Source organism: Sycon ciliatum, chromosome 1 (genome assembly GCF_964019385.1).
Source record: "Sycon ciliatum chromosome 1, ocSycCili1.1, whole genome shotgun sequence".
Lineage (NCBI taxonomy): Eukaryota > Metazoa > Porifera > Calcarea > Leucosolenida > Sycettidae > Sycon > Sycon ciliatum.
The window spans coordinates 20552965-20579104 of NC_088643.1; the positions used below are offsets into that span (position 1 = coordinate 20552965).

General features: G+C 44.4%; 1 protein-coding gene across 2 annotated transcripts; it reads left to right on the forward strand.

Moving 5' to 3' along the window:
* The first annotated feature begins 1995 nt into the window (after nt 1-1995).
* LOC135817371 (uncharacterized) lies at nt 1996-25568 on the forward strand. Of its 2 annotated transcripts, none has more exons than XM_065330555.1 (10): nt 1996-2336; nt 10812-11030; nt 11485-11625; nt 11976-12107; nt 12694-12822; nt 13995-14185; nt 18753-18839; nt 19267-19353; nt 23157-23243; nt 24745-25568. In XM_065330555.1, the coding sequence occupies exons 1-10, from the start codon at nt 2168-2170 to the stop codon at nt 25174-25176; spliced, it is 1674 nt and encodes a 557-aa protein (XP_065186627.1). In that variant the 5' UTR covers nt 1996-2167; the 3' UTR covers nt 25177-25568. The 2 variants fall into 2 exon arrangements, with proteins under 2 accessions (XP_065186627.1, XP_065186620.1); XM_065330548.1 differs by lacking the exon at nt 1996-2336 and adding an exon at nt 4501-4779.
* Nucleotides 25569-26140: the final 572 nt, after the last annotated feature.

Genomic DNA, 26140 nt, shown 5'->3' on the forward strand with positions numbered 1-26140 from the left:
GTATTATAACAAAATTTGTATACTATAGTCCCAACACGGCACCTTTCACATTTGCATGCTTTCATGATCACAATCCAATTACCCCTACCCCTGCGCCTCTTTGGGCTCCCAGCGGCTTTGATGGGTCCACTTGTATCATAGTTAGTTTTGGCCAAGTGAGTTGGCCCTACTAATAGCATGTATTTTCTTTTCTCCTTTCACTCTGATGATTCTTTAACAAGATGAAACCGGTCAGTAAGAAAGAAAAATGACCTTTTGTGATAAACGCTTGTGTCGGGGGTTCTCTATTTACAATATTTTGGCAGTGTCCAAATTTGGACACTGCCAAAACTTCCCGTGTACTGTATTATAACAAAATTTGTATACTATAGTCCCAACACGGCACCTTTCACATTTGCATGCTTTCATGATCACAATCCAATTACCCCTACCCCTGCGCCTCTTTGGGCTCCCAGCGGCTTTGATGGGTCCACTTGTATCATAGTTAGTTTTGGCCAAGTGAGTTGGCCCTACTAATAGCATGTATTTTCTTTTCTCCTTTCACTCTGATGATTCTTTAACAAGATGAAACCGGTCAGTAAGAAAGAAAAATGACCTTTTGTGATAAACGCTTGTGTCGGGGGTTCTCTATTTACAATATTTGAGAAAGAGAGGTACACCAAATAGGTTGCTATACTGCTGTGGTGAGAAAGAGGGATGCAATGTAGAACACAAGTGGCTGCCAACAAAATGTTTTTGGACGTTTAACGTCTAATGTCGCATTTGAAAGTTGCCAGCTGCACAAGAAAAATACTTCACAGAGCTCGAAAAATGTAATGATCCGGTGGTGGGTAGAAATTAGTGTGTGATATAGAGGCGAATTGTAACTTCAATTTGTAAGTATGATTTAGTTCAACCCGTTCCAATCAACATCTGCTACTCTTTCTATAAGTTTCAGACATCATAGTGGAACGAAACAGGGCTTGTCAGGAGCAACTTCTAGCTGTCGTGGAGTGTCGCTGATGAAATGTTCGTGCTGGTGGCCGCACGCGTCTCTTGGTTTCGTCTGGTCACAAAAAAAACATATGACCACTACTGAAGATTTACTTCTTGTGATAGGCCTTCGGACTGCATGTTGCTGACGCTGTTCTCAGTACAGGCAGATGATCACCGGTCCAACATCCCAGTCCGGGAGGTAACGGCGATAGATTGCCCGTCGGAGAGCCCAGTCCGGGTAATGTTAGCGGTGGATCTCCGGTCAGAGAGCTTAGCTCGGTTAGTACCGGCAGTAGATGACCACTCAGAGAGTACAGTCCGGGCTGTAGCTAACCGGTCAGAGAGTACAGTCCGGGCAGTAGCTAACCGGTCAGAGAGTACAGTCCGGGCAGTAGCGAACCCTTCAGAGAGTACAGTCCGGGCTGTAGCTAACCGGTCAGAGAGTAAAGTCCGGGTTGTAGCTAACCGGTCAGAGAATGCAGGCAGTATCCATACCGTCAGAAGATCTAATGCCAGAGATTACAGGTCATTCAGTACCTGTGGCAATGCCACTTGATTTACTGTAGTCACGTGGTTGAACTTGATGGTGAAAACCCATTGCTAGCCTGTATAACATGACAACTGCATTCCAGTTCATTCCACAGTCAGTGTTGTCTTGAATTTCTCCTGGTTGAAATCTGTCACATTCAAGAGTGTGCGTTACAGATACAATGCACAATCGTATTAGCTTTTGGCTGCAGGTCCAAGCACACCTGTGAATATTGCATTGTAAGTATTACTTGCAGTACAAAAATGCATAGCGCTTTGCCATGCATGTCTACTACATGTACTTGTTTTAGTGTTTGCCAGACTGTCATGTTGAATGGGAGGTGCTGACATCTGCTGACATCTGCTGACATCGTGCGATCCGTTCCTGGCACGCAGTTTGGAGCCCCAGAGGCCGCGCTGGCTGCTGTGCACTGCAAGCTCCCACCAACCCCGTCAAGACATCATGAACACGTACACGAATATGCACGGCCACGGGTGGGGATCTTCGCTGATTCGCTCCTTATCGCAACAAGTTCCTTGCTAGGATCGGCTATAAAGAGTTGCAACGCATTGTTTGAACAGTCTTTTGTGTGTAGTCGCTTAGCTATCCCAGCAGTCTGTTAGTGATACTGCGAACGAACCTCTGGTATCATCAGGTGAAGCTATGCGCAGCCTACAGCTAGGCAGTATCATGGCGCACCTACAACTGAATCTGGCTCCATTGCTGCTGCTGCTGGTGATGACGGTGAACTGTGGACAGGCTATGGCCACACCAACACCAGTGGTGCAGCACGTCGTTGCTGGTGAACAGATTGATAACGGTCAATCACAAGGTATGTTGTAGATGTGTCAAATTCTCGCCTGTGTTGTCTATGAGAACAAAGAAGAGAAGGATTTGCATAGAATGCAATGTAGAACTAAAATAGATATGACCCTGCCTGGTGGGTCCTTTCTTTAAACTCTGATAACGCGTTCTCCGGTGCAAATGTACGTAGTATCGGAGGCATACTACACATAACGGTAGAACCACGAGCATCCCACTCAACGGGCATCGTATTATTATAGAGTGACAGAGTCAAAGTGTAAAGTAGCTCAAAATAATGTTTAACAACAAGGCTTTCTGTGACGCAATCACTAAATGTGTATGTACAGGTACATCCTACTCCTACAAGTAATTTTTTTTTAATTATTTTATAATGTCATGTACATGTACATGTATCACTTCACGTCGTAGCAGTTGGTAGTGGAAGTAAAGTCTGCCTGATAACATCATACATATACCGGTATATACCCAAGCGTACGTGCTCTCTGTACAGTATTGCAGTCATGCTTTGCTCAGTGTTCTGGCATAGAGCTGGCCTGTTGACAGCCATATGACAGGCACTTCTCAATATTACTGGACAGGCAGTACGTACAAGATACGTATATATATACAATCAAACCCGTTGATCCCCGGGCTGCAGAGAGTGCTCAATGTCAGAGACAGAGCTTGTCTGCTGATTGCCTAACGGCATGAAACTCAGAGTAGCTATCAGTTACCTGAACGTCCTCCGCTGAGTCTGCTACGTACATTTACAATCATGTACAGCTCAGACTGGTACAGTGATGCTCAATGAAATCCAGAGCGTCACTCACGTTTGCGCCTTGCAACTTTTACCAGCCCGGTGTTTGCAGGCGTAGGTCTGCACAACTCCCTCTCCGTTTAGATGTACTTGAGTGTCGAGACAGGATTTCATTGAGCAGCGCTGCCCGTGTACCAAATAGACAACAATCGTGGAGCATACCATGTTCCTGCTAGTTGTGAGCATACCATGTTCCTGCTAGTTGTGCTGTCGACGTGGAAACACCGGCTACACCACTCAATCACCAAATCGCTTTTTTTGGAGAGTGAAAAGGAGGAAGGAACAATACTCCCATGTGATATCAACATAATAATAATATCCTACATCCAGTACCTTTTCTCATTTGCTCTGCTGAGATCAGGTATCATAATGTTTGAGAAGTTCACGAGGTCTTTTCCGTGAGCGATGTGTTCGGAATCCAGAGTCTGCTCAGCTGGTTGGGTCCGAGGCCCAGGTTGCCCGTATGTGAGAACTCAATTGATGCAGTTCATTTTTATTGCAGATACTGGATATGAGTTCTGTAAGAATGGTTGTGTATTCTTTACCTTTCAAAATTGAGGCTAATTGATTTTTGGAGTGAACAACTCTTCAGCGCCTTCTGGATTCAGCCAGGTAAAACAGTTTACATGGTCAGAGCATTGAAAACTGTAATGATGATCCACAGGTGTGATAGCGACGCCCTCATGCTGCATGTTGTTGACACTGTTCTCAGTATCGGCAAGAGATTGCCGGGCACAGAGCCCAGTCCGGGATTTACCGGCGATGATTCACGGGGCAGAGAGCCCAGTTTGGTTAGTGCAGGCAGTATATGACCGGGCACGGAACCCACCGGGGAGTGCCGGCAGGTGTTGAAAACTCAGAGAGTCCAGTTTGGATTGTAGCCCTGCCGTACCCGTATTGGCAAGTTCATTGATGAGACATCACAGTCCGTTCAGTACCTGTGACCGTGTTACCTTAAAACTGTAGTGATTGATTTGATGGCGATAGTGCATTACCAGCATTGTATACCATGACAACTGGATTCCAAAGTCAGCGAAGTCTCGACTCTGTCCTGGTTTAAATCTAGCAAATCCAAGAGTGTATGTCAAGTACGCATAATTAATCATACATGTAAAAGGCATATCGCTTTGTCACCCAAACCGACTACCGTTCCTAGTGTTTACCAGACTATCAAGTAGTGCTTGGTGTTGTCAGCGTGCGATCCGTTCCTGGCACGGATTTAGAGCTACCAAGGCCACACTGGATATGCTGTGCAGTGAAAGGCATGATTTTACAGTACCCGCTTTAAGTCATCATTAACATGTACATGCATATGCACAGTCCCGGGGCGAAAATCTTTGCTGCTTCTCGCAACCTGCTCCTCGCCACGGTTGGCTACAAAGTCTTGCAAGGCATTTTTCGAAGAGTCAATTGTATGGAGTACCTAAACTGATCCAGTAGTCTGTTAGTGATACTGTGAACTAACCTTTGGTATCAGGTGTAGCTATGCGCAGCCTACAGCTAGGCAGTATTATGGCATACCTACCACTGTATCTGGCTCCATTGCTGCTGCTGCTGGTGATGACGGTGAACTGTGGACAGGCTATGGCTACACCAACACCAGTGGTGCAGCACATCGTTGCTGATGAACAGATTGATAACGGTCACTCACAAGGTATGTTGTAGATGCGTCACATTCTCGCCTGTGTTGTCTATAAGAACAAACAAGTGGGGGATTTGTATGGAATGCAATGTACAACTAAAAGAGATACGACCCTGCCTGCTGTTGCCTTTCTATAATTATGCTCTGATAACGCGTTCTCCTGTGCAAATGTACGTAGTATCGGAGGCATACTACACATAACTGTCGAACCACGAGCATCCTACTCAACGGGCCGTCGTATTATTATAGAGTGACAGAGTCAAAGTGTAAAGCAGCTCAAAATAATGTTTCGCAGCAATGCTTTCCGTGACGCAAGCAATATGTATGTACATGTACATTCTACTCCTACAAGTACTATGTCATGTCCCGGGTACATGTATTACGTATCACTTCACGTCGCAGCAGTTTGTAGCGGAAGTAAAGTCTGCCTGATAAAATCAAACATATACCGGTAAACACCCAAGCGTACGTGACCTCTGTACAGTATTGCAGTCATGCTCTGCTCAGTGAACTGGCATAGAGCTGGCCTGTTGACAGCCATATGACAGGCACTTGTCAATATTACCAGAGAGGCAGTACGTACAATTAATACCTACATATACAATCGAATCCGCTGATCCCCAAGCTACAGAGAGTGCTCAATGTCAGAAACATAGCTTGTCTGATGATTGCCTAGCGGCATGAAACTCAGAGTAACAACCAGTTACCTGAATGTCCTCCGCTGAGTCTGCTACGTACATGTACAATCATGTACAGCTCAGACCGGTACAGTGATGCTCAATGAAATCCAGAGCGTCACTCACGTTTGCGCCTTGCAACCTTTCCCAGCCTAGTGTTTGCAGGCGTAGGTCTGCACAACTCCCACTGCGTGTAGATGTACTTGAGTGTCGAGACAGGATTTCATTGCGCAGCGCTGCCCATGTACCAAATAGACAGCAATCGTAGAGCATACCATGTTCCTGCTGGTTGTGCCGTCGACGTGGGAACAGCGGCTACAGTGCTCTATGGCCGAATCACTTCTTTGGAGAGTGGACAGGAGGAAGGAGTAATACTCCAATGTGATATCAACATAGTATAATATCCTACATCCAGTGCCTTTTTCTCATTTGCTCTGCTGAGATCATGTTTCATATGTTTGAGAAGTTCACGAGGTCTTTTACGTGAGCTATGTGTTCAGAATCCAGAGTCTGCTGAGCTGGTTATTGCAGAGTCCCCCCCCCCCGCCCCCCCCCCCCCCCTCGCCAGGTTGCTCGTATGTGAGAACTCAATTGATGCAGTTCATTCTTAATACTGGATAGGAATTCTGTATGACTGGTTGAATATTCTTTATCCTTCAACATTAATGCTAATACTTTTTGGAGTGAACAACAGCGCCTTCTGGATTCATCCAGGTACATAAGCTCAGGTGGTTAGAGTATTGATCATGACAAGCAAGGGTCCCGGGTTCGAGTCCTGTTTGACCTGCCATATGTTTCTCTTTGCAGGAGGTTCACTTCCCTGACTGATGCTTTGAACTTCAACTGCTGTTTCTATTCTTACTTAAATATCCTCTCGTCTTTCATTGTTGCGTATCTTGACAGTATTATTGCATTGTATAAGTTTGTCTGCCGCGAATAGAATGAAATCCAGTGCGTACTTGAGTGCAGGGTCTGGATTTCATTTACTTGAAGTAGAAGCATTGAACATGCGCACTAAACAGTAAAGTCTGCGAACAGTAAGGGAAAGATAACTTACTCTTTTCATCTCTACTAATATGCTGACCCTCAATAGGGACTCCGAAACTGATGGACTAGTTTTCTGACATTTTTTCCAAATGAATTACAAGGTTGTAATTCTCGCCGGCCGAGCGAAGCGCGAAAGGCGAGAAATGATTTCTGGTGCCACGTTTTCGGTTGCTGATATGGCATCTGGCGTGTTCTTTCTCGTCCTTTCTTTTATTGACTTCTTCAGTCTGTTTTGAGTCTCACCAGGTTTTGAGTTTCCGTCCCTACTGCGTCCCAGGTTTGTTCTTTTCGGCTACTTCGGTCCAGGAAAATAGATATAGGCCATGATGCAGAACCACGTCAGATTATTACGGTCTCAAGTACTTCTGCCTCATGGCATCTTTCATTTTTCCGCATGCACATCGTTTTCTGTCTGAGACACTCTGTTCTCAGTCCTTTTTGTCAAGCGACACTCGGTGTCCGGTTCACATCTCCCTGCGGCCAACTACCCTTCAAGTTGGGTTTTGTCGCTTTTGTGTTCTACGTCTCTGTCTCTGCCAGTATAATGTGGAGGTAGAATAACATGAACAAATGAAACAAAAGCATGACGGAGGTGGTAACCATTACAAAGAGGAAATGTTATGTAATGAAGAATTATGCACAAGGGGAGATAAGGAAAAGGGAAAGAGAGAAATATACAGTGAGACGAGAGGGATGAAAGCATACACTATGTAAAGGCAAGCACCAAAGAGAGGCAAGAAAACACATGAGAACTAGTTATGCCACAACTATCCACGACTGTAACAATAATGATAAAAATCCAGATAGCGCATAACGTGCATAACCCGATCTCACGTGTTTTCTTCTCCTTTTTACATTAATTACTGGCTCAGTATCCGAGTGAAAACCAAAGAGAACTACATTATTATCAAGAGAATAGCGTTAAAGCGCACTTGAAACACAGTGATAACAGTTATATCCCAAAAATTCCCGATGCCGAAAGGCGGGTACACGCCCCTACATGCCTACTTTCCCTTGTCTAACCCCCTAGACGATAGGCCTTGACGGATTATGCTAGCATACTATTTCGCATAATTCCTACCAAAATCGAATAATCGCATAATTCGAGGCAAATTGCATACGAATCGCATAAAATTGGAATAATCCGCCTGTTCGCATCAAATTCCATACAGTTGTACATGTTCTACAAGTATAAGTTCAAGTAGATGCACTAGGAAGTTGAAGGTTTACGACTCCCTTGATAACATGTCCAGTCCACTACAATCAGTGATGGTCGTAGCTAGGTCGGACGGTGCGTGGACCCCGTTGAACTTTTGCTGCTACAGTACAACGCCCTCTACAAAAAATTCCCCTGTTATTTTGCACAGAACTATTATCAGGCAGGCACAGTGGGTTGGTCAAAGACCATGATTGAGATACGAGAGGTACCTGGTTCAAGTCCTGCCTGGAAGCGGTTTTCCCAGCCGTGCTGCTACCCACAGTCAACTGGGAACTTGTGGCCAGGCACAAGGGGTACATGGATGCAGCTAATGGGGTCGTTCTCGGCACTTGTGCCAGTGGTTGTGAGACTTATCCACTCACCCCCACCGTTAGGCGCTGCATCTGCCGCTAGGATTTACCGGGTGTTAGCGGCCGTCGTGAGTTCCCTTCGGGAACGGACACGATAATTATGCATTAGCAGCATATGTGAGCATAATGCGGCATAATAATTATGATAACTTTTAAGTTTTAGCATAAAAATAGCATAATTCTGCAATTTTTCCAGCAATGCGAAATGCATAATTTCACGAACATATTAGCATAATCCGTCAAGGCCTACTAGACGAAACGATAGTAGCCGAGTGGCGTAAAAAAAGCCAGAGCAACGTCTAAAGAGAGGGTGACATTAACGTTGATAAACTAGGTAGATGTCTGCATTTCGTGACTAGAAAATCTGGTTCAGAATCCTATAGGACCACAGGCTCGCACTCAATCAGTGCATTTCACACATTCATTTTAGGGCATAGTGGTTTTTTGTTCACAAAACATCATCATGAACGAAATGAGGATGGGCACCGCTGGGATGGGTTTACAAATAAACAGCGCTGCGAGGAGATAGTAATCCACACCTACACGCACTATGGCGATGGCGGAGAGAAAGAGAGGGCAAAAAACACCCATTAAAATATGATTAAAATATGAATAAAACATCGCCAAAAAAACGTTACGTTTACCGACAGTGATAGTGTTGTATCCTGTGAAGATATTCATGTGCACGTGCATGTTAAACATGTTAAACATTAACAGTCGTGTTATTGCTGACTATACAGCTGGTTTTTCTTTTGATTACTGTCAGCCAACATCTTGATGTTGCCCTAAGGCTTAGACTATCCATTACAACTAACAAGAGAGCTGTCTTTATTGTTGCCGATCCGCTGTTCCTTTTCCAAACTTCTGCACAGCTACTGTAACTGTTCGTTCCACCTGCTGAGCTCATCGTTAAGTTTGCGTTGATATAATTAATGTTAATTATATGCTCGCTGCATTTACCTCACACTTCAGTCTTTTCTTTTCACTTCAGCACGAGCGAGCCTTGGTGTTTTTCAAGTCGTTTCACTTCTCTTCTGTTTTGATTGGAGTGAGTTCTCAGGAATCAGATACAAACATTAACAGTCGTGTTATTGCTGACTATACAGCTGGTTTTTCTTTTGATTACTGTCAGCCAACATCTTGATGTTGCCCTAAGGCTTAGACTATCCATTACAACTAACAAGAGAGCTGTCTTTATTGTTGCCGATCCGCTGTTCCTTTTCCAAACTTCTGCACAGCTACTGTAACTGTTCGTTCCACCTGCTGAGCTCATCGTTAAGTTTGCGTTGATATAATTAATGTTAATTATATGCTCGCTGCATTTACCTCACACTTCAGTCTTTTCTTTTCACTTCAGCACGAGCGAGCCTTGGTGTTTTTCAAGTCGTTTCACTTCTCTTCTGTTTTGATTGGAGTGAGTTCTCAGGAATCAGATACAGCCCGGGTGTTCATGCAGGGGCGTGCTCGGCCCCCCAACTAGGGGGGTACATGGGAGCCGAGGGGAGCCCCCCCCCCGGCAATTTTCTGCAATTTGTTTGCAACCTTTCTTGAATTTTAGAGCAAATTTGCATACATTACAATTGCAATTACCCAGATTGAAAATTTGTGGGAGGTGCACGTGGCCCCCGTGCCCATCGCCGAGCATGCGTTCATTCGTCAGTTTAGTCTTATATTTAGATGTGGTTCAACTTCGGTTACCCTTGCACGCTTGCGCGACAACACTCGCGGGTCGTGACAATAGCACGACTCCTAGGCTAAATACTCCATTTGCGCTAAATAACGACTTGTGGGCTGCACATGTACATGCCATTGTGACTTGAACACAGCTGCAGTCGCAAAGCCCAGCTCTGCAAACGTACCCCTATCCGTGAGAAACAAAATTTTACTTGTACCAAGTAATGCTGTACTGGGGCCAGGAATATGAACAATATGCATGGTATACCTTTAGAGGAGGTCACAGCATGCGTTCTTGTCCATTCTCTGGCCCAAGCGCGAATTTTCATCGCTTCCCGTATCCTCTTCCTGGTCCGATCAGACTCAGTGGCAGGTACACACATCTCCGAAAACATTAGTCACCAAACACCAGTACATGTTGCTATGGTGACGCCTGTATGGGTATTTCAGTCTTCCTGTTGGGCGCGTTGTCCTTCGGCTGCGTTCCCACAGTACTTCAAGGTTTACCAGCATACATTATGTACAGATACGTCTCAGAGCAGGTGCATGTCAGATGGTACACAACGTTGCGTCTTGTTCTCTCCAGCTCCCACAACTGGCTTTCATTTGCCAGACGACCAGCGTCTAAAGGAAAGGCTATCGAAGCACATTGAAGTTACCATTCAAATATCACGTTATCCACCACAAAGCAAATAGTATAAACTGCACGCGCAAATTAACTTCTTTTCATATTCGCCTTTACTCCATCCAGTTCCCTTTGGATGTGCGAAGTGAAATAACAATAAATTTCACGGTTCGCGTGAGACTTGGCTGAAGGCAGAGTTTTCCGCATCCGCCGTGGGAACGCTACCACTCTCTAGGATCAAGGCGCTGATGCAGCGCCTAAACGGTGGGAGGTGAGTAGATCAGACCCACCACCAAGTGGTCAAAGACCGAAATCCCATTAGCTGCATCCATGTGAAATAGACACAAACAAATGCTGTGTCAATGTAAAGCACGGAGTACTGAGCATAGAGTGTGTCTGTGGTGTTTCGAGAGTACGTAAATTGAAAATTGTTTGTTTGGATTTCTCAATAGATAACCCAGCGGCGATTGTTACTGAAGATACCAATTGCATGACTGAATGGTTACTGAAAGCCAACTCTAGTCGAGCAAGAGCTGTCACCATTCTCAGCACACCAGCTGCCATTCAAGCAATGTTGGATGAGAAGGTTGTGAAACTCCAACGGACCTTCGTCTTAAGTCTCATCTTGGGTCTTGCACCGCAGCTTGCAACAGACCTGAAACACTGTATTTGTAAGTGGATCTAATTCTACGACTAGTCACTTGATGGTTCTACAGACATGAGCAATGCCAATCTACGGAATGTGTCCGATGCACATGATATACAATGACCTATTACTGGTTTCAATTCTCCATTACTAAGTAACACATTTTTCTTGATATGTATTCGATGGCAGTACCAATTCCACGGCTTGAAAATACATGTACACCAGAATCAAAAATACGGTGTTGAGAACAGTTAGATCTTCTCAACTGCGAACTGAGCATTTGGCCAAGCCGAGAATAATAATAATATTTGGGGACAACAGCATGTAAAGGTCCTCAATTATGATACACGATGAGCCGAAGGGAGCAGAAGCAACATTCTAGCGTGGTCAATGTCCTCGCCGATCATTGGTTTGAGGCTGCTTCATGGCTACGTCACAATCCTTGCATGTGGCATGCTATTGTGCGAACGCCATTGCAGATCGAACGCCAGAGTGCCCCACAACTGACTTAACAAGGCACCTACCTTGCTCACTTGATGGAGAATGTGTGTTCAACATTACACAGCAATCCGCTGTTTGCGTTTGTCCAGCTGGACTGACTGGAGGGAGGTGTGATGCAGGTGAGTGTAATTAACAATAATTATTGGTAATTCGCAATACTGGTCTTCGTAAGGTGCTATGTAGACTTAGTAACGACGATATCGATAAGAGCGGATTTCTGGGCCTTGAGAATTGGAATTAAGATATTCCGAACCAATTCAATACCAATAGTCTTGCGAATGCGAAGGATGTTGGGAAGGAAAGACCAGAAACATGTGAAAGATCGTTCAAAATCTTCCTTTAATTTTGGCGCATATCTGTCACCCCTTTTCTTGACAGTATACATGTAATGGACAGTTGTTAATTACTGAGTGTATGTGTCCCTTCTCATTACTACATTCCTCTTTTTCAATCAATGTATCCACTACAGATATTGATGAGTGCAGTCTACCAACCTTGAATACCTGTGATCAACCAGCTGTGGCAACATGCTTCAACGCTCACGGATCATTCGGTTGTGAGTGTGACACGGGATTCAAAGGTGATGGGCGAGTGTGCAATGGTGAGTAAACCGCTAGCCTGTCCGATCAGCAGAGTGGGGTTCACTTATTGTGAACGATTCTGTTCGGTCTTAAAAGAAGCCCACAACCTCTTCTCCTGTCTTCGATGCGTCTTCAGTGGACAAGTTGCTGCATTCTTTAGCCATTAAAGTGACTACATACACTCGTATCACGTAGTGTGTGATGGATACAGAAGGTAACACCTTGTCGATTGAGATCGCATGGAGGATGGAGGATAGGGCCAGCGATTGTTGCACTAGTGCATTCTTGAGCTGTTTCCTAGTACTGTTTTATTAGCAAATAAGTACAGTAGAACCTGGTGTAAGCGACCTCTTGGTTTAGCGACCACCTGCTCTTGACGACCGTTTTCTCATGCAAGGGCAGTTCTACACAGAAGTTGTGGGACCTGGTTCTAAAGACCACCTGGCCTTAACGACCGTTTTTGCTTGTACCGTGGGTTGGTCGTTTAAACCAGGGTTTACTGTGCAGTGTCCTAGGGTTCTGGTTTCTGTCATATTCCATACAACTACTTGTCAACCTGCAGGTAATGATGTGTGTTCCATGTAATTCACTTCACTCTCTGTACAGATCTAGATGAATGTACAGCTGGTGTACATGAGTGTAATGAACATGCAATGTGTAATAACACTGTTGGATCATACTCTTGTTACTGTCAATCTGGATACAAGGGAGATGGTACTAACGTTATCTGCGAAGGTAATTGGGGGACATCTGCAGAAGGTGCTAAACGTCTCAGCTGGTATGCTGGCGACACCATAGTTCATTGGGTAGAGCATTGCTTGCGTAAAGCGAAGTTCCAATGTTCAAGTCATATCCTAAACCAACACAACGTGTCATTTTCTTTAGGAATTTCCCTATTTTCTCTGTACCGCGATAATGAGTTCACAAAAGGACAAAACAGTTCTGTCCGCAGATTGAGAATTTTCCCTATTATAAATCCAACAGCATGTTGAGTATGCTGATGCATTCGGGTCTCGTTTCAAACAAAGTAAGAGTCCAAGAGTTTGCGCCGTCTGTTTGTAGTGATATTTCAGGCTTTGCCAAATTGTCGAGTTAGCCATGCTGGGGTACATATCAGGGTTTGAGTCGCAACATATAACGGGTTAGCCAAGATACTTCCACAGCCAAATGCAGCAGGGTACATGTATATCTACAACACCAGCATGCGTTTTCTCCAAGATAGATATGGATAGTTTCGAATATAAGACATCCAGAGATTTAATATTCAGGGATTTTAATTTTGAAAACGCAAGAATAAATCCTGTGTGTTGCTCTCCGCAATAAAACTTCTTTTCAGTAACTTCGATGGAGAGCCAAGGTTTAATTTGTACAAAAGAGAAAGACCAAGGAACTACAAGTTACGCTATACTGTCCACTAACACCACCCGTTACTAAACAATCAGCTCATGCGATAACATTGCACGACACTGACCGACGGTACTGAAATTGTCTGAAATGTTGCTTTGCGTTCTTGAATCGTGGTTTGACCGTATTGTCCAATGGTCTTGCCAGCATCGTCATCGACATGCATGAACATCCGCCAACGTCCTTCACAGCTGAGACTTTCAGCTCGTGCTTATCTTGGTTGCGCTCAACTTCCACTCCTTGTGTTATTTCCATACCTTAGAACCTTCCAAGTTGGAAGGCTGTTGGAGTGCGCATCTAAGATGTGCTAGAGCTGTTAGCCAGTTAGTTGTAGAACGTCAGTACCGTCGGTCAGTGTCGTGCAATGTTATCGCATGAGTGGATTGTTTAGTAACTGGTGGTGTTAGTGGACAGTGTAGCGTAACTTGTAGTTCCATGGTATTTCTCTTTTGTATTTCATTGACTTGCTCTACAATTTTGCCGGCGTTTGTTTGCTGTTCCAGTTGATTTATGCGGATCATCTGCCAACAGTGAACTCTGTTACCAAATTGAGGATATGAAAACCTACAATAAGAGACTGGAAGAGAAACTGGAGGCTAGGGACATTCAGATTAATCAACTGCTCTCCGATGTAAAGATACTGACCACCATTTTTGTCGAACAGAAGACGAAGATTGATAAAATTGAAATCGAGGTAAGTTTCTATACTATACTATACAACTGTAGGGCTGAAACGATCATTCAATAACTCCTAACGATCGACCAATATCATTAACGATCGATATATTGGTTTGTCGATTCTTGTCTGCTCTACCCGTGTACTTCGAACACCAGTTTATGAAGAAATTCCACGATACCTTTTGCTACGGTACATAATTGTGGCTCCGCACTGTTGACATCTGGCTGATTTATCAACATGAACTAGAAAATTTCATGTTGTTTCTAGAGTGAAGTATCTTGTCATCACTCGCTGGCAACTGCTCTTATCTCCGACCTCTCCCACAAATGAACCGAAAAGACAAAGTCTCCTCTCCCGATCTCTTTCAAAGCCAATAATAAATTTTACTGCGCTTAGAAGTACATGATTGTACTCGTCTTCACTATCGGATGGAGTACAAGGGCTAGAATACTGTCACTGATGTGCATGCATAAAAAACCGTTAGCACTCGTTTTGAACACTAACGATTATCGATTGCACTCTTAACGATCGATATGCGAGTTATCGGTATAATTGTTTCAGCCCTATATACAAGTAATGCTTTTTTGGTTTGGGGCTTTTTTACGAGAAACCACGAACCTCGATAACAGAAATGTACCAGCTGGGGTCGGTTGTGATCAATCGCTCGGACCACTACTCTTCTTAGGTGTGTGTGGACCATATGAACCGACCAGATATATTATTATTTTTTTTTCTTTATTTTCACGATGGCCCATGGCCAATAAGGAAGAAAATATGATTCAAATCAGTCAAGAATCATATAAAATCAATCTAGCAAGTAAGGAAACCAACACATTGCAGGGGGATGGGGTTGCTATATATGGCGAGCCAATCCCTGTACACCGCATTATACTGTGTAACCATCTCAGAAAGGTCGCTTCTGGGTGGAAATAACCCAAAGCGTAACCGTCACAACCTAGACTTGCAGGACAAAAGCATTAGAATCGATCCTGGTGATGGCCCGGGACTGGCTGCAGTGGAGTCTGCGTACACTGAAAAAAGGCAGATGCACATGTGACGTGCAAAAATGACTTTAGGAATCCTCAAATAATGCACAAAACACACGACCAGCTTTAATACACAATGCACAAAATAGCCGTGGATGCATTTCCGTACCCAACAAGTCGATCTCTCCGTAGTGCAACTGAAACGCACGTGCTCAAACCGGTGGCGACTATGTATGGATGTATGTGTATTTTTATTTGAATTCGCAAGTACACACGGGTTACAAACCCAAATACATGGAAGCGAATGTGATAATGGGGTTAATTAGCTGTACCGCTGCACAGAGGACTCCTAGGATGTGCCGGTACAGTAAAAAAATGGGAGTCGCTCCGTGAATTTGAACTGGAGTTACACGCGCAAGCATACATTTCAAAACACCAATTTCGTGTAAAACTACCTTTCTGAAAAGGTCATAACTTTTGTAATCGTTGTTGTATTTCCAAAACAAAAACAGTTCTGTGCTCAGGATACATGAAAGAATCGTTTGAAATCAAGTTTGCTCACATAAAGTGAATTAAAAAAAATTATTGCGTGGCAGAGGTTTTCAAAGGGCCCGGGCTCAAAAGGTTGAGAAATGGGGTGGAGAAAGGAGGAGGACGGTAGGAAAGCAACAGGGGGGACAATTCAGGAGCAAAATTAACAATTGCACAAATAATTATGAGTGTACCTGAGACAGAGGGTACCTGTGGAACGATAAAATGCTAAAGCAAACAGAAGAAAGGAAGTGGTATTTCTCGCCAGCCGGGCGCAGCGAGATAGGCGAGAAATGATTTCTCGCGAAATATTTTCAGTTGCAAATATGGCATCTGGTGTATTCTTTATTGTCGCTTCTTTTCTTGGCTTCTTCAGTCGGGTTTGAGTCTCACCAGTGTCCCTGCCCTCCCACCCTTCATTTCTGTGCATATTATCATTTTTTATCACTTTTTGCCGTGATGTGCTTTCCATGCCTACATGATGCCTAATCACCATTGGGGATATACACCGTGACCTGGTTTTTTCTCTCACAACTGCGTCCGTCGGCGCGAGGGTTTTCTCCCGGCTGGCTCGGTCCAGAAAAATTAATCTGACGGTCCCAAGTGGTTCTGCATCATGGCCTATTTCTGCTATCCACTGGCACGCCTATTCTATCTGAGACACTCTGTTCTCAGTCCTCGCTTCCATACCTCACTCGTTATTCGGTTCACATCTGGCTGCGGCCAACTACCCTTCACTTTGTGTAGTGTCGCTGTTGCTGTCTATGTCTCTGTGTGTGCCAGTATATGTGGAGCGAGAACTCACAAGCCAATACGCGCTAAACTGCGCTTGAGTGATAATGAAAAGGGAAACCGGAGCTCAAGAAAATTACAACGTACAAAGTCATAAGTCATAACTCGTAACATTGTTTCCTTCCTTCTTCTTTTTCACTACAAAGTCATAATAGGAACTTAACTGGATGATGAGTAGCACGAGCAAACATTTTCTGAAACGAGAGGACAGCAACAGCAGCATCAGCAGCAACGACGACGACGACGACAACACCACCACCACTACCAACACCACCACCAACAACAACAATTGCAACTGCAACAGCAACAGCAACTGCAACAGCAACAGCAGTGCGGTGCAGACTACTTCAAGGAGTATGGTACTTCGAACATAGAAGGGAGGAGAATTCACGGAGTTTGCAGATCTAGCCTGCCAGCGTGAAGGGCAGTGCGGCTATGGCGAATTAACTGGAATGGTTGAGTAGGCGAACTTCACTGTGGAGGGTGTTCCAGAGGACGGCACCACAGTGCGATGGACGGGATTCCCCTGCTGCTCACCGGGCTAGCGGGAGGCGCAAACCCTGTCTTTGCCGGAGGCGGGTTGTGTTTCCAGGAGCACTTCGAAACCTGTCCCGTAGGGCTGGCCTGGCGCGATTGTGCTGGCAACGCCACACAAACCTCAGAACCTTCTGCTTGTGCAGCTCCTGAATGCTCTACGTGGTCGAAATGTCAAATGAGCTGCCTGGAAAACAAGTTGCAGCTAGATCCCATATCGTCAAGTCCAGGATATCGTGCCTCTTCATGGTTCACTCAAACAGCATGCCACCATACATCATACCATCGTAAAAATCATGTTGCTGATCAACCTGAATGTGATCGTCCAGATTTTGATTCTGATCTTGAATGTCGATCAACTCGATCAAATCCGTCGATCTGCTATGTCACGCGGTGGTCGGTGCACGGCACATTCAGGACGCGAAAATATCGATCAATATTTTTGGCACCTATGCAGAGCTTTCCTGCTCGTGAATTCGAGGCCGTTTAGGGAAGGAAATGGTTGTTGTTTGGAGTCACAAGGGTTGTCAGTTCAAATGTTTTGTCACACTCGGCATAGGTGACCACGCTGCAGTGTTTGGCGTGCTGGCGTCTGGAGCGGTGCCTAGTGTTGGAGCTTGAGGAGGCGATTTTGGTCGTCGGGTAGGAAATTGGCGATGTTGCAATGTGGTGAAGTGAAAATATTCAAATTTGTTTATTTTCAGAAAACGTGGAAAACCTTTTACTAGACATGTCCTGTGTAGTAGTTGAGATAGTCCACTGTCGTGCAGTGCATGGTTCAGGAAAATATACGCCATAAATGGTTCCCGCTACGGCCCTTGAAATTTGGCTATTTTAGCGATGCAGTTTAGTGATATTTGGAGAAGATGGCCATTGCTTTCCTGGATATAGCCATGGTTCTATGCGGTGTTGATGTGAAGACTTCTCAGGTGAGGTGATGTTGGCATGGTGGTGGTTTGTTCTTAGCTCCATCGTGTACGCGTTGTACCCACGCTTTTTTTTTACTCAATATTCAGTCGTCTTTTGGAACCATTTCGAGGTGGTCCCCAGTTCCAAAGTGTCGGTAAGTTATGCAACGAGCCCTTTCGCTTGGTTGTTGTAGACCCCACAGGAAACTTACTTGCAGAATTTGAGCGAAATCGGAGATATGGCCCAGGCCAGCTTTCCTGGGTTTCTCAAACATACTCTCTTAATACATGAAGCAGTACTGTCGCAATCGAGCTATGTCGTTGCTGTGTCATCATATATGTGCCAAGCGCAACTTGATGTACCATCCTGCTATGCCGGATACCGCCAGCCATGCATCGACCAGGCGCCAGGCGCGAACTGATGGTGGTGGTGGTGAGAAGGAGAGCTCTGTGCCAGAACTTTGCAGCCTAGAGAACATGTGTGGGCAGGCGTGTGTTTACCGTCATATTACCAGGTGTGTCTTTACCACCATATTTATCAACCATAAGTACAGCTGCAGTGGTGTCTTCAACTTCATTCTCCCGAGTACTGTCTCCATTTGAAATATTTTATCCAGCTGTGTCTGGATGTGAATAGAAAGCAACCAACAGAGCGGATCAAAAGATTTTTTTTAACGTAAAACTAACAACTTCCTGCAAGAGCCGCCTGATATCCTTACTACTTGTAACTTACTTTCGAACAGAACATCAAACAGGCTAGCATTTCACTGTCCCTCTGGCCACATTATACAAGTCAGCTGGTTTGTTCTTTGTATATGAAATAATTCCCAGGCCAAGCGAGACTCCAGGGCCATCCAGCAACATTCTGCTGAACAGATTTCAGCAATCAACGCCACTCTGCAGGAAGAGAGGCAGAAGGTACGTGAATCAATACAGTATCTCAACAATATCACATTACACAATGGATCGAGTGTGTTTTTTCTTGTTATAATTGTGGGTGCAAGTCCCAGAAACCAGAAAAAGCCATGCTAACCCTAGTAAGAAAAGAGAAGGACCAGAAGTCTACAAGTTTCCGTTGTTTGTGTTCAACACATGCAAATATCAGCTAGATACTGGCGAGTCATAACGTGCCGTAAATTGGCACAACACTGACTTCCGAACCGAACGGTTCAAAGATCAAAAGCACAAAACGATAAAGTAACATCCTGCGAGAGCGGCCCAGTATTTTCACTTGCTTCGTTTGGAACATTACACAACATCACATTAGGTAACATTTGGCTATCCTCCTAGTCACAGATACAAGCTCGCTGGTTTGCACTTTGAATGTGTTTGAAATATTTCCCAGACCAAGCAACACTTCAGGACGATCCGGCAACATTCTGCAGAACAGTTTTCTGCAATCAATACCACTCTGGAGGAAGAAGGGCGTAAGGTAAGGAAACCAATCCTGTATCCCAGGCATATAATGAATAGCAAATAATAATAATTGTGGAAGAGAAAAGGACATATGGATACGAGTTAAGAGTAACTCTCCATCACTGTAACATGATACTATATACAGTCAGAAAGTGCAATAACTAGGCACAAAACTGACAGAGTACTGAAACATTCGACGTCCTGACACCTAGCTTCAACACATCTCCGTAGCGCTAACCGACAGCCTTCCAACTTGGAAGGTTCAAGGTTATGGAAAAGACCAAAGAGGGGAAGGCAAGCGCAACGAAAACGAGCAAAAGCTACAGTCCCAACGAACAAAGAATGTCGATTGTTACTGGACGATGACGAGACCAGTACGATATTTGACAAAGCGGTCTAACTACAATTCGTTTTCGCAAAGCTTCCCTTTCTTTACTTATCTTTGATATTTATGACCCGCCCAAGTTGGGTGGTGTGCTGCTTTGCTGCTTCGAATTGTAGTTAGACCGCTTTGTCAAATATCGTACTGGTCTCGTCATCGTCCAGTAACAATCGACATTCTTTGTTCGTTGGGACTGTAGCTTTTGCTCGTTTTCGTTGCGCTTGCCTTCCCCTCTTTGGTCTTTTCCATAACCTTGAACCTTCCAAGTTGGAAGGCTGTCGGTTAGCGCTACGGAGATGTGTTGAAGCTAGGTGTCAGGACGTCGAATGTCTCAGTACTCTGTCAGTTTTGTGCCTAGTTATTGCACTTTCTGACTGTATATAGTATCATGTTACAGTGATGGAGAGTTACTCTTAACTCGTATCCATATGTCCTTTTCTCTTCCACATTTATTTATGGCTCAACATCCGAGTTTCAAATAATAATAATAATAATAATAATTTTTTTAAAGAGGTCGGAGGCGGATAATACTTTAAAACGAAGGTAAGTTATGGGTCGCAAATATCCACGCAAACACACATCCAGTCATAATAAGGCACTTGTCATAAGTATCCGAACGTTTTCGGTCCCTTCTCATCAAGGATTATACAGGGAATGGCTCAAGCTGGAAAGACTAAAACTTATATAGCATAAAGATAATTAGATAACAACACTCGTGACAAGGTGGAAAATTATCAAGTTTAGCACGACACAAAACTCGAAGGAAAATAATAATAGTGACAACAACATAGTGAGCAAATTAAGTTACATTGTTACCACCTCGACGAGGAGTAACACCAAACAATTGTAGCGACAACACATTTTCTTTCTGTACGCAAAGTTCAGGATCTAACTTACGGATATACAAAGCTTCTAACACAGCCAAATGTAACGCACATCTACCACGTGACAATATTGAGAAAACATTATCACTGTACAACTCACGACAATTGGTACGGGCTGACAGATGTTGCTTGATTGGCGAAGTGCGATTCTTAGCTCCATTGGGTGTTGTCTCCTCCAATGTCCCGTCATCTCGCCTCTTCGTGGCATCACCACTATCTGTCTCTTCGCGTTTCCGCGGCCTTCCACGTTTCTTGACACTAACCGTTGGGTGCGCGATACCCGGTGTCCTTTCCGTTACGTCTCCTCCATTGCGGATTTCTATTGAGCTTCTTACTCCAACTTGTCCGGTGTCCGATATTGAGGTTAGTTTTCGCGGTCTACCACGTTTTCGAATATTGACTGTTGTTGTCACTTCCGTTGTCATTGTACGTTCGTCCTCATCAGTCCGTATTTTCACTTGGCTTCTCGTCACCCTTTCCGACGCCGACAGATCCTTTGTCAGTTTCGGTGGTTTACGTGTGGGTCTTTCACCATCTTTTATGCTGTTCTCAGCTGGCCCGTGTCCTACACACGCAGAGGAGGACGGGCATGCAGTCACATCTTCACGGGAAGAGGAAGATCCACCGATGGACTGGACAGCACATTTTGGAGGACGACCACAGCGAGGACGACAATCGCGCGCATCAAGCGGAACACAACTTAACGGCACATGTTGACGAATGCGTGCGCCCAGGTGCTGAAGGGTTCTACCTACATACCGATCTTCACATTGTCGGCATTGAAAGAAATAGATAAGGTTACTTTTACTAAGGGTAGGTAGAACATCCTTCTTCACACTGAACGCACGCACTGTCCCAAATATGACGTACAGCTTGACGCACGGATATGATGGACATACGATACCACGAACATCCTTCTCCACGCGTGCAGAACCGGTGCCAACCCAGGATAAACGGAGCACCACTGGGCAACGGTCAGGTCCAAATTGGATAGGCTTGTCTGTCACCGATTTTTCGTTGATTAGCTTGGCCAGAAATTCCTTTGGATAGCCGTTGTTCGTAAATATTGATGTCAGTCTGTCTAATTCGTCCTGCAATAGATGAGGGGAACATATTCTATGTGCACGATAAACTAGCGCCTTCACAAGATGTCTCTTCGATTTCGTTGGAGTATAGCTCCCCCACGGAATGTAGAGGCCGGTGAACGTTGGCTTCCTATAGATAGTGGTGTCCAAACTCTTAGTGTTAATATTCCATGATATTTGTACATCCAAGAAGGATAAGCTGCCGTTTTGTTCCGCTTCCGACGTGAATATCAACGCCGGGTGGAGGCTATTCAGAGTTAGTAGAAAAGTCCCACAGACATCCTCATCCTCACCGTGACAGTACACATCGTCTACAAAACGACAGTATATAGAGGGCTACAATGATGGACTAATGGACGCTTCACAGAACCCTACAAAGATATTAGCCAATACAGGACCAAGCGGCGAGCCCATGGCAACGCCACCTATTTGTTTATACATAACGTTGCCAAATGAAAACTCAACGCCCGACGTAACCATTAACATGAGTTTCACAAACTCCGTTTCGTTCAAAGACGGCGGAGTAATGGACTTATTGTGGTACAGTGTTGTTGCGCAGTTAAGTAAGTTAGTAAGTTAGATCCTGAACTTTGCGTACAGAAAGAAAATGTGTTGTCGCTACAATTGTTTGGTGTTACTCCTCGTCGAGGTGGTAACAATGTAACTTAATTTGCTCACTATGTTGTTGTCACTATTATTATTTTCCTTCGAGTTTTGTGTCGTGCTAAACTTGATAATTTTCCACCTTGTCACGAGTGTTGTTATCTAATTATCTTTACGCTATATAAGTTTTAGTCTTTCCAGCTTGAGCCATTCCCTGTATAATCCTTGATGAGAAGGGACCGAAAACGTTCGGATACTTATGACAAGTGCCTTATTATGACTGGATGTGTGTTTGCGTGGATATTTGCGACCCATAACTTACCTTCGTTTTAAAATACTTCAAGTAATAATAATAATAATAACATTAATGGTTAGGGCATCGTTAGCTACAAGCGAGGGTCCCTGGTTCGAGTCCTGGTGGTGACAGTCAATTTTTTCTTCAGACTTTTCCCGTTCGTCTCTTTCCCTCAAACTAGTGAAAATAATAATAATGATAATATAAACAGATCGCATATTGCCCGCAAAAACAACTCATATGGGGCCATGCATCTGTCAATGATCATTAACCAGAGTTACTTGTTGGTGGCGAGGTTTAGGCAGTCCTGAATCGGCACATTCAGAGGTTTGAAGTCTTCTTTAATGTTGTCGACCTATCTCTTGTGGGGTCGTCCACGGGGGCGCTTGATGTCCGAAGTATTGAGAGCTTGCTGCAGTGCCTTGTAAGAGGCTGCGTCTGGTCCTTCCCGGGCAACGTGCCCCAGCCACAGGAGGCGGCGCTCTTTACATGTTTGCGAGATATCAAATATCTGGTCCTTTGAAAGGCTTTTTCTTCAACCAAATTTTGTGCGCGTCTTATTTCTCACAGACCAAGCAACAATTAAGTGCAATGAAGCAGCATTCTGCTAAACAATTCGCAGCAATCAATGCTAGTTTAAAGGAGGAAGGACAAAAGGTAAGCTAGCTACTGCAGGGCTTTAGAGATCTGCATCCAGAGGTTTCTTCCATATCTGACATTCAATCTTAACACTAGCACTCAATCCACATAGACTGGAAGAGTCTAGGGGTGGAAGTGTTGTTGGCAACTTGCCAAGGTGAAGTTGCTTAGTTAGAATTGTTGATGAATTCCGGGCCAACATTTATTGTGGCCCAGATCGACACAGAACGTGTAATAATAGGAGATCTTCACTGACAAAAATTAAATGGAACGGGTAGAACGAGCGCCTTCTGTGGCACGGAGAGGGTCCTTGCGCTGGGATGGTGCATGCAACCAGCATATCTCACAATCGTCCTCTGTTGTCACCATGTCGTAGAGGATGTTCAGCCAAGCGCACACAGGAACTGGCGAAGTCAATCACAATGCATTTTATTGAACGATAAAGAATTTTTAGACCAGTTCAACGCATTTTTTAAAAGGTCTGAGTGTTCTAACTGTGGTAAATCCAGAAGGCGTTGCACGATGGTATCGTTATGAATTTGACCGTAACCAGGAGGAGTGCTGCCCAAAGCGAGGGTGGAGGAGCAAAATACTCTATCTCCGGTCAGCTAGCTGTTTAGACTTTGTTAGATCTCGTCAGTGGAACTCATAGTTACTGGTCAAAACAATCGGCACGACATCTTTAACCTGCTTCCATGTCCGGGTGCTATAACTGCAATAAACATAGCGAGTCTTGTCCACGGCACATAACTTTGAGGCCAACCAGAAAGAATGCTGAACCAAGCCGGGACAAGGCAGCATAGTACTCAATTTGGGGAAAGCTAGTTGTTTGAATCTTTTTTGATCTCAGCGGAGCTCAGAGTCACTGGCCAAATCGATCACAAAGAAGTCTAGTGAATGACAAAGCAATTTTAAACTGACACAAGGCAGTAAAAGCCAGAGTTAGACTGAACACTTACCTATCAAGCTAAGCTGCCAATGTTACAATACATTCACACAGCTACTGCAGAATGCAACATACTAGTTGATATCCAGCCCTGCCCTAGCTTCTCCTGCTTTTCAGTTCCCCTTTCGTTCTTTTTCTTTCTCCCCTCTAGCTCTATTACCACCATGGCTGGCTATCGCCCATATCACCATTTCATTGGCTAGTGCCACGTGATTGTGAATAAATAAATAAATAAGTTAAGTGTAATCAAATTCGACCAAAGATTTCGAGTGAAGTAAGTGATATCGATGTGGCAACACTTGCGGTTTATGCAGGCGGGTGCACACAAGTTGTAGAAGCCGTATGGTTGAAACCACACAGAGTTACATTTGCCTTACAGAATAATAAGCGTCAGAAACCAATAATGCTATACGACTGCCAGGTTGTCTTCTACCATCATAAAGTGTGATCAACAATGAATATTGTATCCTGCATGGCATGTGGGATACACTACTGGTACTGTAGTCATTTTTGATCACACAATCATTCTGATTGTAAACTTTGCACTGTGTCCCATTGTGTTTACTTGTACAGTGTGGTGTGGTGGCGTGGAAGTCGTTCAGACAAACTACAGGAAACAGCCGCTATCGAGCATCATGGAATGTGATGTACAACAAGACACGCAGTGACACTGTGTTGCGGGTAACCTACACGTCAGCATTCGGCTCTGGGCGTACTTCTGACTGGAATTCATTCACTATCTCTATTCTCATAAACAACACGGAATGTCTAAATCCTGGTCCTATAAGAAGTGGTGTAACCGGTTATGCGATCAGCGGTGATGATCGCAGTGTGACTCCTGGCTCTATCAGTGGCATATGTAATATCAACACTGCTGGTCCACTCAAGCTATCCACCAAATTCACCCAGTTATCCAGTAGCGGTTACATGTACGATGGGTACAGTTCTCATGGTGGTAACCGACTGGTAGCCACTTTTCACGTTGAAGAACTGTGTAGTAACTAACGCATGTATTTCAATGACCCACTTCTACATCGTGGCATGTCAATAGGACACTTTCCAAGTAGGTTATTTTCCTTTCTCTTCATTCACTGCGTTCTATATCATTTCAATATCTGCAGGTACACTTTTGGCAGTTCAATGTGGAACATACTCAAACCATAGTTCTGTTGCACTTGGGTCGCATCCACGTTTTACCTATTTCCTATCTACACGTTTCGAACTCATTTCTGTTGTGCACTGCCGTGCTCACTTGCATCTCTCTTGCTTTTCATCCATGTGTTGGCATCACTTATTGCATATGTATAGTCGACGCAAAGTTGGTATTACACTCAGCAGGATTTGAGAACAATAGTGGTCCAAGAACTCAAAGCATTGGAATCTAATACTGTAACATACTTGTATAACTGTTATGGGCTATTCCATGATTGAGTGTTGACATTTCAGCCACTGGAGAAGTGTGGTACTACATAGAGAGTCAGGGTGCGTTCTTATATTCTCTAGCTTCCCGGAGAAGAAGAAAGGAGAAGTCGAAGAAACAGCTCTCGAACGTTTCCGAGAGTCTTTAACTTTTCCGAGAGGACTTAGGAACGCACCCTTAGAGAGCACATGTCATGACTGTACATGATTATACAATTGTTTTTACTAGAAAACACAGCCCTGATAATAATCAAGGGAAGAGGACAACTGAAATGACACTGGACAACAAGACAAAGGGGAGTAGGGGCGATGGTCCGATGTTGTTGGCGAGGCTCGTCCGACCGGAGGTCTCGGAATCATAGGCTACGACCAGGCATCAATAGGAATGTAGCTAGGCAGGGAGGGAGGTCAAAAGAGAAAGAAAGAAAAGAGAGAGAGAGCCACGAGAAAGAGAAATAAAATAAAACAAGAAAGAAAGAGATGATGGACGAGGGTAGTTGCACATTGACGGGTGACAGCCTCACAGGGAGTCCGTAGCCCAGAGCCCATT

What these genes read in the sequence shown, in the direction of transcription:
- LOC135817371 (XM_065330555.1), top strand. Translation starts at nt 2,168, where the DNA reads ATGCGCAGCCTACAGCTAGGCAGTATCATGGCGCACCTACAACTGAAT. An exon ending in TGATAACGGTCAATCACAAG is followed by an intron (nt 2,337 to 10,811) that starts GTATGTTGTAGA and finishes ATTTCTCAATAG; the next exon opens with ATAACCCAGCGGCGATTGTT. An exon ending in TAAAGGAGGAAGGACAAAAG is followed by an intron (nt 23,244 to 24,744) that starts GTAAGCTAGCTA and finishes TTACTTGTACAG; the next exon opens with TGTGGTGTGGTGGCGTGGAA.